At 39.0% G+C, this 17,950-nt stretch overlaps 1 protein-coding gene and 1 pseudogene across 3 annotated transcripts in view; one reads left to right on the forward strand and one right to left on the reverse strand.

Annotated features, from left to right (window-relative positions):
* The window catches only part of THADA (THADA armadillo repeat containing), a 328,815-nt gene that overhangs the window by 34,900 nt on the left and 275,965 nt on the right, over positions 1-17,950 (forward strand). For 2 of the 3 annotated variants that reach the window (XM_069583453.1, XM_069583452.1), the window contains 5 exons: positions 3,233-3,446; positions 9,790-9,925; positions 10,188-10,324; positions 14,648-14,806; positions 16,188-16,345. In XM_069583453.1, the coding sequence (XP_069439554.1) occupies positions 3,233-3,446; positions 9,790-9,925; positions 10,188-10,324; positions 14,648-14,806; positions 16,188-16,345 (804 nt within the window). The remainder of the gene's footprint in view (positions 1-3,232; positions 3,447-9,789; positions 9,926-10,187; positions 10,325-14,647; positions 14,807-16,187; positions 16,346-17,950) is intronic. The other variant, XM_069583454.1, reaches the window with a different exon arrangement.
* Positions 2,013-2,779, reverse strand: LOC138437000 (proteasome subunit beta type-6 pseudogene; annotated as a pseudogene).

Here is a 17,950-nt window from a genome sequence, read left to right on the forward strand (position 1 = left end):
CCAGCCCCAAGCATGCTGCATCCTGCGTCAGACATAGACTGGCGATTCAATTCACATGATAGTATACATGTTAGAATGTCATTCTCCCAAATCATCCCACCCTCTCCCTCTCCCTCTGAGTCCACTTTATGAGTTTTTAAAGAAGATGCTTTCTCTTTCTCTATCTCCTTCTACCAACCCTTGCCTCTTACCTTTCATCACACTGTAGCTTTGTATCATATATATAACTATACCTCATTCTTGACTATTTTGAGAGTACCTGGAGTGAGGAAAGGTATATATTATGGTACCTATATGAAATACCTGGTTCTCATATGAACTGTGTAACTATTTTGATAAACATGTGCATGGTATAGAGACACAAACTATAGAATTCAGGAAACTTAGGACATATGGCTTGCTCTAGGATTCTAGTGGTTATATATTTGGTCTGGCTTGTGTATTAGTAAACTGGTCCTAAGAATAGGCATTTGAGACTTTAAAATACTAATTATGCATTATACTTTCAAAGTCTTTGAGTAGAACCTATGTAGTATATAATTAACTTTTTAATATAGTTAACTTGAAAACATTGTTTGGATGCTGGCCTAATCTCTCTAAGGACCTGTATATTCATATTTTGATGGCATATCTTTCAAATAAATGACTTTACTACTCACCTAGTCTCTTGCACTTCTTTCTTTTGGAGCTACATATCCAAGGTCTTTTTGTTGAGTTTTGACTGTCCTGAAATGAAAGAACAAAGATGCTGTTTTAAATTCCAAAGGCTATTTATTTTGTTTCTTACTAATTGGCTAGTTAGGCAGTTTAGGGACTTATTGTCAGTTACAAAAATGATTTAGATGCTTGATTGATTTCTTTCTAGTGTTTATTTAGATTTGAGCTTCTGACCAGTGTCTTTCAGTTTTTTAGGTCATAAAAAATTAAGCATGAAACAGCAAAGAATATAAGTAAAAGTAAGCTATATTTGAATCTATTACCTGATATTTGAAGATATTATTAAATATTGGTATATCTATGATGAAATTCAAAATTACATTTATAATGACTTTTCCCCTTATAGTAAATAGTTATGAGATAATTTTAGTAGATTGAATATTACTGAGCAACGAAACCCTGAGTGGTGGAACAGATGACTTGTTAACCGTGGAGCTGGGACTAGGACCCATGTCTTCTGTCCTCAGCCCCATGCCCTTCCGTGTGTTATTACAGTGAACTGCCCTTTGTTCTGTCTTCTTGAGGACAGGCTGTGTGAGTGGATATTTAGATGAGATACAGTTGTGGGAGCTGATGCAGAATTTCTGAGGTTGATCTTATCACTTCACTTTTCACACATATATGTGGAGCTTTGCCAGGAACAGCCTGATGAGTTTGTATTTTCATTGTTGTTGTTCAGTTGCTAAGTCGTATCTGACTCTTTGCGACCCCATGAACTGCAGCCTGCCCAGCTTTGCTGTCTTTCCCTATCTCCCAGAGTTTGCTTAAACTCATGTCCATTGAGTCGGTGATGCCATCCAACCATCTTCTCCTCTGTCACCCGCCCTGCCCCTGCCCCCTGCTTTTCCTCCTGCCCTCAGTCTTTCCCAGCATCAGGGTTTTTTCCAGTGAGTTGGCTCTTCCTATCAGGTGTTCAAAGTACTGAAGCTTCAGCTCAGCATCAGTCCTTCCAGTAAATATTCAAGGTTGATTTTCTTTAGGATTGACTAGTTTGACGTCCGTGCAGCCCAAGGGATTCTCAAGAGTCTTCTCTAGCACCACCATTCAAAAATATCAATTCTTTGCTACTCAGCCTTCATGTGTATGTGTATTTTTCTCCACTGAACTAGCTCTATAGGAATCAGCTGGGGAGAAGGGCAGGAGGTTGACGCCCAGTGAAATAAACCTTGCCATGTGAAAGAGCTCTGGGCTATACAGAAATAATGAGGATGATCTGGTTATGGTCATGGCGGAATTTCCACAGGAAAAAGTATACTTTTGCTGAAGAAAAGTGTTTTTCTTTTTTTTTTTCACTGATGAACTGTTTATTGAATTCTGAATGGGGTATGTATGGGTTGTCTCATTATATCTTAGGATCTCAGGATTCAGAGAGGTGGTAAAGTGGCAATGGTGAATTTGGGAATCTGGTCTCCCAGAAGTACCTGCCACTCTACCCCTGGTTCTGCAATGGCAGCCAGTCGGATCACCCCTCCACTAGAGCCCTCCCGCTCCATTGCCAAAGCGAGAGCATTGGCAGTGAACTGCAGGCATTCTTCCTTGGTCATGCCTTCCCAGTAGGTAGCATCCACATAGCCATAGATACAGGAGCTCCCGGAGGCCCCGATGGCAAAGGGCTGTCATACCATCATACCCCCCATGGGCACCGAGTGCACCTGTCCCCCTTCTTGGGGGTCCCAGCCGGCAGTGATGATTCCTGCCATCAGGTCTTGGTATCGGTAACACATCTCCTTAAAGAGGCTGGCCTCTGTGTGCACCAGCGCAGGCTCATTCAGCTCAATGCTGTGGAAACCAAGCTGAGAAGTGACCGCGTCAGCTACTGCTTGGGTATCAGCTGCTGAGCCTGAGTGTGAATAGGGGTCAGCTTGTCAGTCACTCGACTGGCAATGTACAACCCAGTGGTTGTTTTGGAGTCGGCTCCTAGAACCACGCCCCCATCAAATTGTACGGCCATGATAGTGGTCCCTGTGGAAACTTCCCGGTTCTCCCAGTCGGGGGCAATAGCCTCAGGCCCTCAGGCTGGTGCCGGCCTGGTTCCCCAAGCTGCTGCTAAGGTGGCCGCCATCTTCCTCGAGCAAGGTTTTTCTTTTTGAATATCCCAACTGAAATTACTTTCAAGACCTTCATCACTAGAACTGATTAAAGTGAAGTTGCTCAGTTGTGTCCGACTCTTTGTGACCCCATGGACTGTAGCCTACCAGGTTCCTCCGTCCGTTGGATTTTCTAGGCAAGAATACTGAAGTGGGTTGCCATTTCCTTCTCCAGGAGATCTTCCCGACCCAAGGATTGAACTCAGGTCTCCCTCATTGTAGGCAGACGCGTTACCATCTGAGCCACCAGGGAAGATCTCTAGAAGTGATTAATAATCATTTAATTAATAAAAACGTCAGCCTATCTTCAGGGAATTAGCGTTCATATTGAGTTACAGTTGTGTGGCAAGCTCTGTCTTTAAATATGTGTTTTTCCTTCAAATTAAAGAAATGTTTCAGCGACTGACTGAGTCTCTGCTTTATCCTAGGGTTCAGTGAAACTGCAAAGCTTATTCCAAGCAGCTCTGGAGCTTAGTACCAGCACCAAACCATATGACTGTGTAACAGCTTCCTACCTACTGAACTTCTTAATCTGGCAGAATGCTTTGCCATCATCGCTGTCTGCTTACTTAAAAACTCAGCGGGTTGCATGTGGAGATGGAGATAAGTCTGCTGCTGTGGTAGAAAGTAACACATTAATAGGTTTGTATTGAGGAAATGACCTTTTGCTTTTCCTTATCAAAACCAGTATCTTACTCTCTCACTGTTCATATGATTAGAATATCTAATGGTTAAACACTTACTCTGTGGTTTTTTCTTTTACTTAAGACTTTACCAGCTTAGTAGTTTACCAGCATTCTCCTTTGCACATAAATAGTTTATTCAACTATAATTATTTCTAAACAGGATTCCTGTTAAATAAGTACATATGAAAATGTACATTACTAGAGCTTTTATTTAAATAAGACCTTGTTTTGTTTACCAAAAATGTTCTTTTTTCTCTGCTGAAATTTTACTATGCCAGATCAGTTCAGTTTAGTTCAGTCGCACAGTCGTGTCCGATTCTTTGCGACCACGTGAATTGCAGCACACCAGGCTTCCCTGTCTATCACCAGCTCCCAGAGTTCACTCAGACTCACGTCCATTGAGTCAGTGATGCCATCCAGCCATCTCATCCTCTGTCGTCCCCTTCTCCTCCCATCCCCAATCCCTCCCAGCATCAGAGTCTTTTCCAATGAGTCAACTCTTCGCATGAGGTGGCCAAAGTACTGGAGTTTCAGCTTTAGCATCATTCCTTCCAAAGAAATCCCAAGGCTGATCTCCTTCAGAATTGACTGGTTGGATCTCCTTGCAGTCCAAGGGACTCTCAAGAGTCTTCTCCAATACCACAGTTCAAAAGCATCAATTCAGCTTTCTTCACAGTCCAACTCTCATATCCATACATAACCACTGGAAAAACCATATCCTTGACTAGACAGACCTTTGTTGGCAAAGTAATGTCTCTGCTTTTCAACATGCTGTCTAGGTTGGTCATTACTTTTCTTCTAAGGAGTCAGTGTTTTTTAATTTCGTGGCTCTAGTCATCATCTGCAGTGATTTTGGAGCCCAAAAAAAACAAAGTGTGACACTGTTTCCACTGTTTCCCCATCTATTTCCCATGAAGTGATAGGACTAGATGCCATGATCTTTGTTTTCTGAATGTTGAGCTTTAAGCCAACTTTTTCACTCTCCTCTTTCACTTTCATCAAGAGGCTTTTTAGTTTCTCTTCACTTTCTGCCATAAGGGTAGTGTCATCTGCATATCTGAGGTTATTGATATTTCTCCCGGCAGTCTTGATTCCAGCTTGTGCTTCTTCCAGCCCAGTGTTTCTCATGATGTACTCTGCATATAAGTTAAATAAGCGGAGTGACTATATACAGCCTTGACATACTCCTTTTCCTATTTGGAACCAGTCTGTTGTTCCATGTCCAGTTCTAACTGTTGCTTCCTGACCTGCATACAGATTTCTCAAGAGGCAGATCAGGTGGTCTAGTATTCCCATCTCTTTCAGAATTTTCCACAGTTTATTGTGATCCACACAAAGGCTTTGGCATAGTCAATAAAGCAGAAATGGATGTTTTTCTGGAACTCTCTTGCTTTTTCCATGATCCAGCAGATGTTGGCCATTTGATCTCTGGTTCCTCTGCCTTTTCTAAAACCAGCTTGAACATCTGGAAGTTCACGGTTCACATATTGCTGAAGCCTGGCTTGGATAATTTTGAGTATTACTTTACTAGCGTGTGAGATGAGTGCAATTGTGCGATAGTTTGAGCATTCTTTGGCGTTGCCTTTCTTTGGGATTGGAATGAAAACTGCCCTTTTCCAGTCCTGTGGCCACTGCTGAGTTTTCCAAATTTGTTGGCATATGGAGTGCAGCACTTTCAGAGCATCATCTTTCAGGATTTGAAATAGCTCCACTGGAATTCCATCACCTCCACTAGCTTTGTTCGTAGTGAAGCTTTCTAAGGCCCACTTGACTTCACATTCCAGGATGTCTGGCTCTAGGTGAGTGATCACACCATCATGATTATCTTGGTTGTGAAGATCTTTTTTGTACAGTTCTTCTGTGTATTCTTGCCACCTCTTCTTAATATCTTCTGCTTCTGTTAGGTCCATACCATTTCTGTCCTTTATCGAGCCCATCTTTGCATGAAACATTCCCTTGATGTCTCTAATTTTCTTGAAGAGATCTCTAGTCTTTTCCATTCTGTTCTTTTCCTGTATTTCTTTGCATTGATCGCTGAGGAAGGCTTTCTTATCTCTTCTTGCTATTCTTTGGAACTCTGCATTCAGATGCTTATATCTTTCCTTTTCTCCTTTGCTTTTCGCTTCTCTTCTTTTCACAGCTAATTGTAAGGCCTCCCCAGGCAGCCATTTTGCTTTTTTGCATTTCTTCTCCATGTGGATGGTCTTGATCCCTGTCTCCTGTACAGTGTCACAAACCTTAGTCCATAGTTCATCAGGCACTCTATCTATGAAATCTGGTCCCTGAAATTGATTTCTTACTTCCACTGTATAATCATAAGGGATTTGATTTAGGTCATACCTGAATGGTCTGGTGGTTTTCCCTACTTTCTTCAATTTAAGTCTGAATTTGGCAATAAGGAGTTCATGATCTGAGCCACAGTCAGCTCCTGGTCTTGATTTTGTTGACTGTATAGAGCTTCTCCATCTTTGGCTGCAAAGAATATAATGAATCTGATTTCGGTGTTGACCATCTGGTGCTGTCCATGTGTAGAATCTTCTCTTGTGTTGTTGGAAGAAGGTATTTGCTATGACCAGTGCATTTTCTTGGCAAAACTCTATTAGTCTTTGCCCTGCTTCATTCCTCATTCCAAGGCCAAATTTGCCTGTTACTCCAGGTGTTTCTTGACTTCCTACTTTTGCATTCCAGTCCCCTATAATGAAAAGGACATCTTTTTGGGGTGTTAGTTCTAAAAGTTTTGATAGCCAGATCAGGCTTTCCTTATGGCTCAGTTGGTAAAGAATCTGCCTGCAATGCGGGAGACCTGGGTTTGATCCCTGGGTTGGGAAAATCCCCTGGAGAAGGGAAAAGCTACCCACTCCAGTATTCTGGCCTGGAGAATTCCCCAGACTGTATAGTCTATGGAGCTACAAAGAGTCGGACATGACTAAGTGACTTTCACTTCACATAGCCAGTTCATCTTTGTTAATTTTATGTAGAGCAAAGTTCCTTTGTCTATTGGGGTTTATGTTTTAACTGGCTAACACATTCTTCTCTTTTGCTCTTCGCATATAGCCAGTTCCAAAACCTAGGATCTGAGTTGTTTTAGATCTTTAAACCTAATGATTTTAAACAAATATTTGTTGGAGATTCGTATACTTAATTTTATCCTATTAAGTCTTCATTTTGGAATTGTACTAGACATAAAGACAGATAGGAATTTGTATTAAATAAAACAAAGGTCAGATCTAGAAAGAAAGGTGAACAGTGTTCAAAATGGTGGGAAAAGCCATGAAAAAGAGAACTAATAATGGGAGAAAATTGGGAGCCATATGTAGTTCTGGTAGAGATGTAGCCATAGAGCTTGGGACAGAGAGATGACAGTGACATGGAAGGTGACATGTGCCCAACTCTAACTGTTTCAGGGCTGGGTTCCAGAGGGGACCCTGATAAGATGATAAGACGAGGTCTGCAACTGGGGTCAACTGGGGAGTTCATGCTTCATTCAGAGGCTTTTAAAATCCAAGGCATTTTAAATTTTCATAAAACATTTCAAAAATAAAAAGTATATATATAGAATACATATATGTATAGAATCTAAATAGTAATAGTATAAAAATTTCACGGGGTGTCCCAAGCTTATGATATCACAAGCTAGGTGAGAACACCTAGCTTAAGAAGTGTAGTAGCACCCAGAACGTTGAAGCCTCTTGCTTATCCTAGTTCCCTCCTCCCACCATGTAATTATTGCCTTATGTTTAATATTAATCTTTTGTCTTGCTTTTACCAAGATTTTACTATTTATATATTATTAAACAATATATTATTTTCTTTTATTAATACATGATTATGAATATTACATAAATAGTACTATATGTATTATACAAATTTACTACAATTAATTAATGCATTCTCCTATTGATGGACTTCTTTTTTCTATATAAGCAATGCCAATGTGAACATTCTTGTTATTCTTGTTATTAGATATAACTTCTAATGCATATGTCTAAGAGTTTATGGTAAACAGAAAAGTAAAATAGCCTAGTCATAAAATACATGCATCTTCAACTTTACTAGGTGATGTCAAGTAGATTTTCAATTTATACTCCCACCCACCAGTAAATTATGAGAATTGTAGTGCATCACTATAACTTGCTATTGTCAGATTTTAAAAATTTGCAGAATATCAAACAGTGTCTCATGTGGTTTCATCTTGCATTTTCCTGATTACTAATGTAATTGGGCTTCTTTTTACATGTTTATAAGCCATTCACTTCCACCCCTGCTATGAAATGCATTTTCATGTCATTTGTTCAGTTTTATGTGGGGTTGTCTTTCCCCAAATGATTTTTGGGAATTCTTCAAATTTTCTAAATATGAATTTACTGGTTATACACAATTCTGAAACTTAAAATATAACCTTCTTCTGAATGGTGAGGGGAGACATCCACTCTGCTAGATAACTGGATGTCCACATGCCGAAAACAAAATTTGACCCAGTACCTCATACTGTATATAAAAATTAACTTAAAATGGATCAAAGAGCTACATGCGAGAGTTAAACAATAAAACTCTTAGAATAAAACCTAGGTGTAAATCTTTTTGATCTTGAGTAAAGTAGATAAATTGGACTTTGAAACTCTGACACACAAATTTGAAACTTTTGTGTGTCAAGGAAGCCAACAAGAAAGTGAGAAGACAACCTGTAGAGTGGGAAAGATATTTGCAAATAATTTTATCTGTTAAGGGCCTTGTATCTAGAATATATAAAGAAATTTTTTTACAACTCACTAATAAAAGGATATAACCAAATTCAAAAACAGACAAAGAATCTGAATAGATACTCCTCCAAAAAACGTGAATATAAACAATAAGTGGATGAAAAGATGCTTAGCATCTTTAGCTGTTAGGGAAATGCAAATCAAAATCACAGTGAGGAAGTACTGCACACTCAGTAAGATGGCTATAATTTAAAAAAAATAGGTGATAACTAGAGTTGATGAGGATTCAGAAAAAATGGATCTCTCCTACAGACTGTTGATGGGCATGTAAAATGGTCTGGCCCCTTTGGAAAAAGATGTCTAGTTTCTCGAAAGGGTAAACATAGAATTTCCATATGACTCCACAGTTCCTCTCTTGGACATTGTCTTAGTCAGCCCAGGCTGCTTTAACAGGATACCATGAGCAGATAACTTAAACAACAGGCATTTATTTCTCACAGTTCTGACGGCTGGGAAGATCAAGTTTACAGGGTCAAAAGATTTGGTTCCTGGTGAGAACCCCCTTCCTGATTTGCAGATAGCAGTCTTCTCAGTCTGTTCTCTCCTGCATGAGAGAGCAAGCTCTGGTCTCTCCTCCTCCTGTTATAAGGACACATCGCATCATGGGGGGCCCACTGTCATGACCTTAGCTAAACCTGATTACTTCCTAAAGATGCTACCTCTGAATACCATTGCAATGAGGGTGAGGGTTTCAGCCTGAATTTGGTCCATTATGGGCATTTAGTGAAGAAAAATGAAAACTCTCTGGACAAAAATTATGCATGAATGTTCATAGCAGCATAATTCATAATAGCCAAAAAGTGGAAGCAACTCACATGTCTGTCATCTGATAAACGGATAAATAAAATGTGGTTTATCCATACAGTGGACTGTTATTCAGCTGTTTAAAGTAATGAAATATACATCCTATAACATGGATGAACTTTGAAAATACTGTTTGATTAGATTTATATGGTTGTGTCCAGAATAGGCAGAAAACAGGCAAGTGATGGCCTAGGGCTGAGGGAGGTGAGAGGTGCAGGGAAGGGAGTGTCTGGCAGTGGGTAAAGCTTTTCTGAGGGGTCAGATCAGAATGTTCCAAAACTCACTGTGGTGGTGGTTTTTGCACATAGCTGTGAATATCCTAAAAACCATTGACCAATACACTTTGAATGTATAAATTGTATGGTGTGTGGTCATATCTCAATAAAGCCGTTATTTTAAAAAATCTGTCCAAGTAGTGCATGGCATACGAGCCTGGGGTTTGCTAACCCAGATAGAGGATGTCTAGGAGGAATGATCCAGAATGAATGCTGTAAATGGACCCAGGAAGTCAGGGCAGACACACGGTTCTGCCTTAGCTGGAAATGGAGAACAGCCTGGATAAGCTTGGATAATCTCTTTTTTCATTCAGAAACCTCTAGTATAAAATTCAGTTGAGTTGGGTGTCTTTGTGGGAACTGTTCTGCTGTGTACAAATTTGTAAATGTGTTTTTAAACTGGTGTTATTTTGGTGGGTGTTTGTTGTTTTTTTTTTTTTTTTTTTTTTACATTTTCTAGTTATCAAATGCTTGTTGGAAAAACTTGAGGAAGAAGTATCTCGGGCTGAAAATTCTCTGCTTCAGGCAGCAGCGTCATTTCCAATGTATGGGCGGGTCCACTGTATAACAGGAGCTTTGCGGAAGCTGCCTCTGAAGTAAGTATATCTATCCCCCTGTTGTCTCCTGAATACTCAGTTCTGAGCTTTAAACTCCTACTGGAATGTGTCTTGGGAAAGAAACATATTGCCTTAAAGATAATTAAAAATGAAAACATATATACATATACTTTTGTGTCTTACATATTTCATAGATGGCATGATTTTGAAACCCAAATTCCTTTGATCCCTTTTGTCTGTTTCCATCTTAAAAATGTGGTTTTGGCTTTTTGTATAAATTCCTCTAACATTCTTGTTGCAGCAGCCTGCAGTTGGTGAGCGAGTGGAGACCCGTGGTGGAGAAGCTCCTTGTGACCTCCTATAGGCTCTCGGCCGTGGTATCTCCAGTCATTCAGAGCTCCTCCCCAGAAGGCCTCATTCCCAATGACACTGATGCAGGTCAGTAAATGGAAAAAGCTAGAATTACTGTGTTTTTTCCCTTACTCTTTTCTTCAGAGAGATAGGTAAAATGGGGGACAAAGACATTGTTATGACTGGTGATATTTCTGCCTATTGGGTAATATTTTTTAACTATAAAAAAATACCTGGGTAAATAAATAGTCAGGTGGTCAGCAAGGTGCTTCCTTCTCTGGGGTAAATTGGATTTTATAATATTGTCATTTTAGAATACAGCCTACCAGGTTTGTATTCTGGTTGGGACTGGGGAGGCAGGCCATATAAGTTAGAGAGCAGTTGATGGGGTTCAGTCAGAGAAGGCACCTTGTTAGGAATCTGGGCTAGGCAAAGACCACTGGACACAAAGGCCATTTAAATTAAAAAAAAAAAAAAATTGGAAGAGATTCTCAGAATGTCCAGAATTGAACTCATGAAATTTCATCTTTCTTTCCCTCCCCTCTTATCTTTGCAAACTGTTCTACCAGAGACCTGTTTGTGCAAGTCAGGAGCTAGGGCTGCCCGACATCTCCCCTTTACTCCTTGTATCTAGCCTATCTCCACGTTCTTTCAGTGGTGCCCCTTAAATATCTGTTACATCTCTTCTTCTTTTATCTGCATCTTCTTACCTTACTGCAGGCTTTTATCCTCTCTTGTTTCCCCACATCTACTCTCATCTCCTTCCATTTCCTTTTTACTACATCCAAAGTAATCTTTTCTAGTCATATCATTTATCATGTTACACATTATCTTTACTTAACCCTTGTGCTCTTCCCATCTCCCTTCCTTTTTATTTGAAACATGTTAGTGGCTAGGTTCGATAATAATTTCACTCCTGCTGCCTTGCCAGTCTTGTCTCCTAGCAGCACTCTCCCCTTCCCATAGATTTCTCCTTCGTTGGAGTTGTTGCAATGTAACAGGGAGTTTTGTCTATGATTTCCTCCCTTGTACTTGGCACAGTGCCTGGTAGAAGTAGATATCCAATGAATAGTTGTCATAATGAATAAATCAATGAATAAACAATTGCTGCAAGTATAGGAACTAAATTCAATGCCTGCAATGTCCTAGTGGCATAAGTATATAGCAGTCCTCTCTTATCTAAGGGGTAGATGTTCGAAGACCCCCAGTGGATGCCTGACAGTGCAGATAGTACCCATACTTATGAGAACATGGTTTTTCCTAAACATACATACTTATAAAATTTAACTTATAAGTTAGGCACAGTAAGAGGTTAACACTGATAACCAGTAATAGTAAGCGTTAGTCACTCAGTCGTGTCCAACTCTTTGCAACCCCATGGACTGTAGGCCACTAGGCTCTGCTGACCGTGGCATTTCCCAGAAAGAATACTGGAGTGAGTTGCCATTCCTTTCCCTTGGGGATCTTCCTGACTCAGGGATCGAACCCAGGTCTCCTGCATTGCAGGCAGATTCTCTACCACCTGAGCCACCAGGGAAACCCCAAACCAATAATAATATAGAATAATTATAGCACTATACTGTAGTAAAAGTTAGGTGGACATGGTCTCTTTTTCTCTCAAAATATCTACTGTACTGAGCCCACCCCTTCTTCTTATGATAATGCGAGATGATAAAATGCCTGTGTGATGAGGTGAAGTGAGATGAATGGCAAAAGTATTGTGACTCACTGTTCAGTTCAGTTGCTCAGGCCTCCCTGTCCATCACCAACTCCCGGAGTTCACTCAGACTCATGTCCATCGAGTCGGTGATGCCATCCAGCCATCTCATCCTCTGTCGTCCCCTTCTCCTCCTGCCCCCAATCCCTCCCAGCATCAGTCTTTTCCAGTGAGTCAACTCTTCGCATGAGGTGGCCAAAGTATTGGAGCTTCAGCTTTAGCATCAGTCCTTCCAATGAACACCCAGGACTGATCTCCTCTAGGATGGACTGGTTGGATCTCCTTGCAGTCCAAGGGACTCTCAAGAGTCTTCTCCAACACCACAGTTCAAAAGCATCAATTCTTCGGCACTAAGCTTTCTTCACAGTCCAACTCTCACATCCATACATGACCACTGGAAAAACCATAGCCTTGACTAGATGGACCTTTGTTGGCAAAGTAATATCTCTGCTTTTGAATATGCTCTCTAGGTTGGTCATAACTTTCCTTCTATCACAATTGACCACCTGGTGATACACTGGGAGAGGATCACCTGTATCAGTGTTCCTGGATCCTCAAGCCCTGACAATGTTGATGGTGGATGTCAGCTTGCAGATGATGCTGATGGTTGAGGATCCCAGGTAGAATGGAGAGGGCCAGCGTGAGATTTCATCGTGCTATTCAGGAGGGCATGCAATTGAAAACTTGTGATTTCTTTATTTTTGATATTTTCCATATAATATTTTCAGATCATGGTTGACCAGGGATGACTGAAGCCTGGATAAGGGAGGGGATTACTGGACCCATACTACAACAGGCCAGAAGTGGTTGACTGTTAAGGATATATACTAACAAAGTGTTCTTTTGGACATGTAGAAAATCATGAAGTAGATTTGTATTTCATGTTGAAATAAAGTTGGTGAGTGCATTTTGGAACACAGATGAGAGGCTCATATTAAAAATACACAGTGTATCATAAACACACACGGAATTATATAATACTTTGCACTGATAATGAACCTAGAGTTGTGTGCTTGCATAGAAAATGTTATGTTTTGTTCGTTACTGAAAATGAGCGAGCAAGTTGGTGATGGTTTATGATGTGTGCGTGTGTGCTCAGCTGTGTCCGACTCTTTGCGACCCCATGGACTGTAACCCGCCAGGCGCCTCTGTCCATGGGATTTCCCAGGCAAGGATACTGGAGTGGGTTGCCATTTCCTTTGTCAGGGTATCTTCCCCACCCAGGGATTGATCCCACGTCTTTTGCATCTCCAGCATTGTCAGGCACATTCTTTACCAGCTGATACACCAGTGAAGCCCCAGCTTATGATACTAATAAGATATAGTTATAGATTTATTTTGGCTGATAGACTAAATACTAAAACTTTTTGGATTCATTTTCCTACTTAAGCAGTGCATAGGAATAAAGACCATCCAGTCTGATAGCTAATATTTGGATCAGGCAAGTACCAATATATTTTGGATGAGAAATTTGGAATGTTTGTCACCAATTATGGGTAGGGCCTTCAGAGTATGCTAAAATTCTGTTTGTTATTAAAGTTTTAAAATATCTTCAACTTAAAAACTGTCTATAGTTCACTGACTTTTCCTTAATTTTGCATTTTCTTTTTTCCTCTGATTGTCTCCATTTTTCTTGTATCTTTCCCATGTTATCTACTGTGCATTCTGAATTTTTTGGTAAAAGTCTTCCCTGAGCGCCACAAAAATGAATGAGTAGGGCTCTTAAAATTTTATTCTAGTTATACCTCTGTTTTTTCTTAGTTTTTCTGTGGTTTGTTTTGGGGCCAGTGCCGTTTTTTTCATGGCCATCAAAATTTGTTTTGGGCAAAATTTCATGGAAGCCACAAGTGAACATAAGATGTTGGCTGAATCACTACAAGAGCAGTTTGAGTCTTTGTATTTCCTAAAATACTTAAAATATGAGTGTATGTAATGGGTATACAGTAAATACTCATTCTTTTGATTTGTTAATTGGTTTCCTGTTACCTGTTGTTACTTTCCTTACAAAAATCTGAGCCTGGCTAGCGCTTTACTACCTCGTCACCCATGAATTCCTTCAGCCCATGTTACTGAACCTCTATGAGGCAGTTTCTGTTCTAGGCATTAGCAGCTCAACAGTGAACAAAGTGTTGCATTTATGGAGTTTACATTCCCTAGTCCAGTGAGTGCTTACAAAATAAAAAATGAAGTTAAATATAATAGTAGGACTGTAAATCTTACTTAGAAAGCACTATATTGTATACGCGTCTCAAAGTCAGCTATGGAGTTTTTATGATATTCCTGGGCTAGAAAAGATCGTTTTTGTAGGTGATGGGGTTTCTTATCTGTTTAGAGAAAATTCATTGATGTGAACTGCTCTTCCTTCATCTGTTTGAGTGCTGTGTTTAAGATTCTTAGACAACACTAAGAAAAGCCATGTCAGATGGCAGCTTTTGTCTGTGGACAATTTCTGTTGTGTTTTTTGGTCCAGTCTTCACCCTACTTAAAATATTTGCTGTATTTTCAAAGTACATTCAAGTATCATGAAGACTTTATATAAATAATTTTTACATTATCCACCCTGTGAGTCCCTTCTTATAGTGCTAATCATTAAGAATTAAAAGTTACAAAATTTTGAGGGCAAATGACCCTCAAGGGATACCTGCATCTGATATGGAACTGGGGTTTTATGTAATCTTGTCTTTCTCCCTTAGAGTCAGCAAGCCGCTTGCACAGGATTCTGAATGAGATTCAGCCACGAGATACTAATGATTATTTCAGTCGAGCCAAAATATTGAAAGAATGTGGTAGCTTTGATTTAGAGGACTTGAGTGCCAGTGTACCGAATATTGATACTTCTGCAGAAATCAAAGGTATATGTAAAATCACTACTGGAGTCAATATTTAAGTGACAAAATGTGCAAGATGCTCTTTTCCTGTAGTAAATCAGGGGCTGCAGATGTATGCAGGACTGTGGAGAAAATAAGGTCTTTTTTGAGCTTATGATTTATTTTGGGCAATGAGTTTATAAAACTTTTACCAGAAATTGGTGTGCCCCAGTCCAGCATATAAGGTGCTTCAACAAAAAGCCTTTGAGTCCTGAAACCTCTCTTGACAGCCAGGTGATGTAGGAACAGTGATGCACAGTGAACTTGGGTTTGGGCAGCAGTCCGCTTCTCCCAGCAGTATGGTCTGATGCTGCGAGCGTCCGTATAGTCAGTCAGGCAGCCTTTTAAAGGAAACAAAGTTGTGACTTATTAAAATGTAAGCTACTCTTTTGCATCAGGACTTCAGAATTCGAATTCTTACTGTTTGTTTTCTCAGTTATTCTTTTATAATTTTCTTTAATGCTATAAAAAGTTATCAGAAGCAGTAATATCTTATTGGTTTAGAACATATTCTACATTCTCCACTAGATGGGGATATTGTCTTGTAAAAATTTCTGTTTTTTTAAAAATTATATAAATGTATGCTTGTGATCGTTTCAAATAATTTGGAGGTGAATGCGAGCTAAAAACCAATTAATTTCTTTTTTTTTTCATTTCCTTATTTCCTCTCCAATCCTGCTTCTTCCCTTCTAAGTGTATATGTTTCAGACCTATTTGATGTATTTAAGTGTATGTATTGACACATTATCCTTCGAGTTTAGCAGACTTTTAAAAGACAAAAGGGATTATGTTAAAGAGATTATTTTGTTAACTTACCTTTTAAATTTAATAGTTTGTTTTGGATTTTTTTTAATGTCAGTACAAAAATATTCTTAAAGCTAGAAAAAGAGAGTAAAGATTATAGCTAATTGACTATGGAATTTAAGTATATTTAAAAAGATAATTTGTATATTCCTTTGAAAGGAAAGTTGTATCCTGTTATTCTGCTGATGTAGCAACCACCCCCACTGAAACAAATATTAAAATATATTTATTATAGTCATATTTTATGGATGACTGAAAGGTGGAAAGACTTGATTCCATTAATTTCCAAAAGTTAGAGTTTGGTTTTAGAATACTACTGTTTTTATTTTTCAATTTACCTTGAATATGGTTATGTTAAAGAAAATACTTAGAGGGTGATTCCGACCCATAGCACATGCCCGACAAGTGTTAGTTATTTTCGCCTGAATAAATATAGCGTATGACAAATTGGTTTGTTCAAACAGATTATTCTTGGGGAAATTATGAATAAGCTCGTTCTAAGAAACCTGGGATGTGAGTAATCAAGTGTCTAGTGTTGCAATAGTTTTTTTATTTTGTTAAGGTAAAGAAGGAAAAACATGTGATGTAACTGCTCAGATGGTGCTGGTGTGTTGTTGGAGAAGCATGAAGGAAGTTGCTTTACTCTTAGGCTCGCTGTGCCAGCTTCTACCCATGCGGTCTGTGCCAGAGTCTCCTGATGGATTGTTGACGGTGGAGCAGGTAGGGTAGACGTTGATTCCGCTTGGTATAATCTCTGGTCAAAGCATATATCCCAAACTTTTATTTATAACCCAACTTAAACAAATTTTTTGGAAACATTTTTCTCGAATAAAATCTTACAGATGTCAGCTGAAGAAGGTTCACTAATGTGTAGAAATTGGACCTTGCAATACATTTCCAAACTTGGGCATTTTTAGAGATGTTTTTATTTTTCTATGTTATATAAATAATGATAGCTCTTACCTCACTTTTAACTTCAGTATTATTTGAATTTTTGTGTCTCCATTGAATACACACAAACTTCAAATTTAAATGAAATCATCTGTTTAGTAAAACTCCACAAACCTCTTAAATTTTGGAAAGAAAAAAATATACATATATAGGTTAATTATGGATCTCAGGGTTCTCTCTGCATTGATGATAAAGTTATATAGTTACTTTGGTTTTTTTGGCTGACTTTTATTTTAAGACCACAAAGTTAGTTCACCATCTGGGACTGTTCAAGGGACTTGAGTGCAGTGTTTACAAGAAATTAGCTTACCACAAGCATTTCATTTGGAAATATTTTAGATTTATTAGATTTCTGTTTTTAATTGATTCCCTCTTCCTTTCCATATGGTTTCAACAAATCCATTTCCCACCATTTTCCAGCAAAGATATATAACATGTACTTTCATTTTTAACCTTTTTCAAATAAAGATAATTTTTCCCGTAGGGTGTTACGAAATCTAAGAACAAAACAAATATTGTAGTATGCTAATACTGATTATTTCTATAATAACCATGTGACCAGTACCATGGAAATAATGCTAATATTTTTATTCTCACACTCGCTGTGGCTATAATGTGCTAGCATCTGGTTAACAGCTGGGCATGTGATGTTGCAAGGCTCTGAGATGGAGAACGGTGAAGGGGAACAGAACGCTGCCGACTTCATCATGTTCCGTATTCTCTTCCAAATCAAATAGGCGTTAGTGTCCTAGCGTTGCTTGTAGTCCTTGCTGGTGACTGGCTAGAGTGCCAATGCCAACATTTTTGCTGAGGAATCCAGCTATGATTAATGATTACTTCACTGATGTTCACCATCTCACTAAGAAGTAAACATGGGCTAGAGCCCCTTGACTCCTCAGCTTTTCAAGGACAAGTTAAAACATCTAGTTTAGGGGTTTGTTGGCCTGTGTTTTAAAAAAAGAAAATTAAGAGAAACATTGTTTTACTTTTACTGTAACTGAGAAAGACCTGAAAGCTTCCTGTGAAAATCATTTTGACTTGGCACCTTTTGTAGGACATCCAAGTCTCATGAAGTTATGTGGGATATCCAGGTTAAAACTGGGAATTAATTTTTAAAAATTGGAAAATAATATAAAATAGCAAGATGTTTGTGACAACAACAAAGAGAGGCTGTTACAAATCAAAAACTCTTCTGATAACTGTTTTCTTGAATAAGAAATAGAATCCTGCTTTTCTGTGAAATACTCATTTTCATTCTGAGGTCTGGTCATTTCTCCATGTCACCATTCACATGGCGACCCCACAGATATTTAATGACTGAGTGAGTGACCAAGAGTGTGTGTGATAGCACTGTTCTGGCATTGAAACCCTGCC

This window comes from Ovis canadensis, chromosome 3 (genome assembly GCF_042477335.2).
Source record: "Ovis canadensis isolate MfBH-ARS-UI-01 breed Bighorn chromosome 3, ARS-UI_OviCan_v2, whole genome shotgun sequence".
Taxonomy (NCBI): domain Eukaryota; kingdom Metazoa; phylum Chordata; class Mammalia; order Artiodactyla; family Bovidae; genus Ovis; species Ovis canadensis.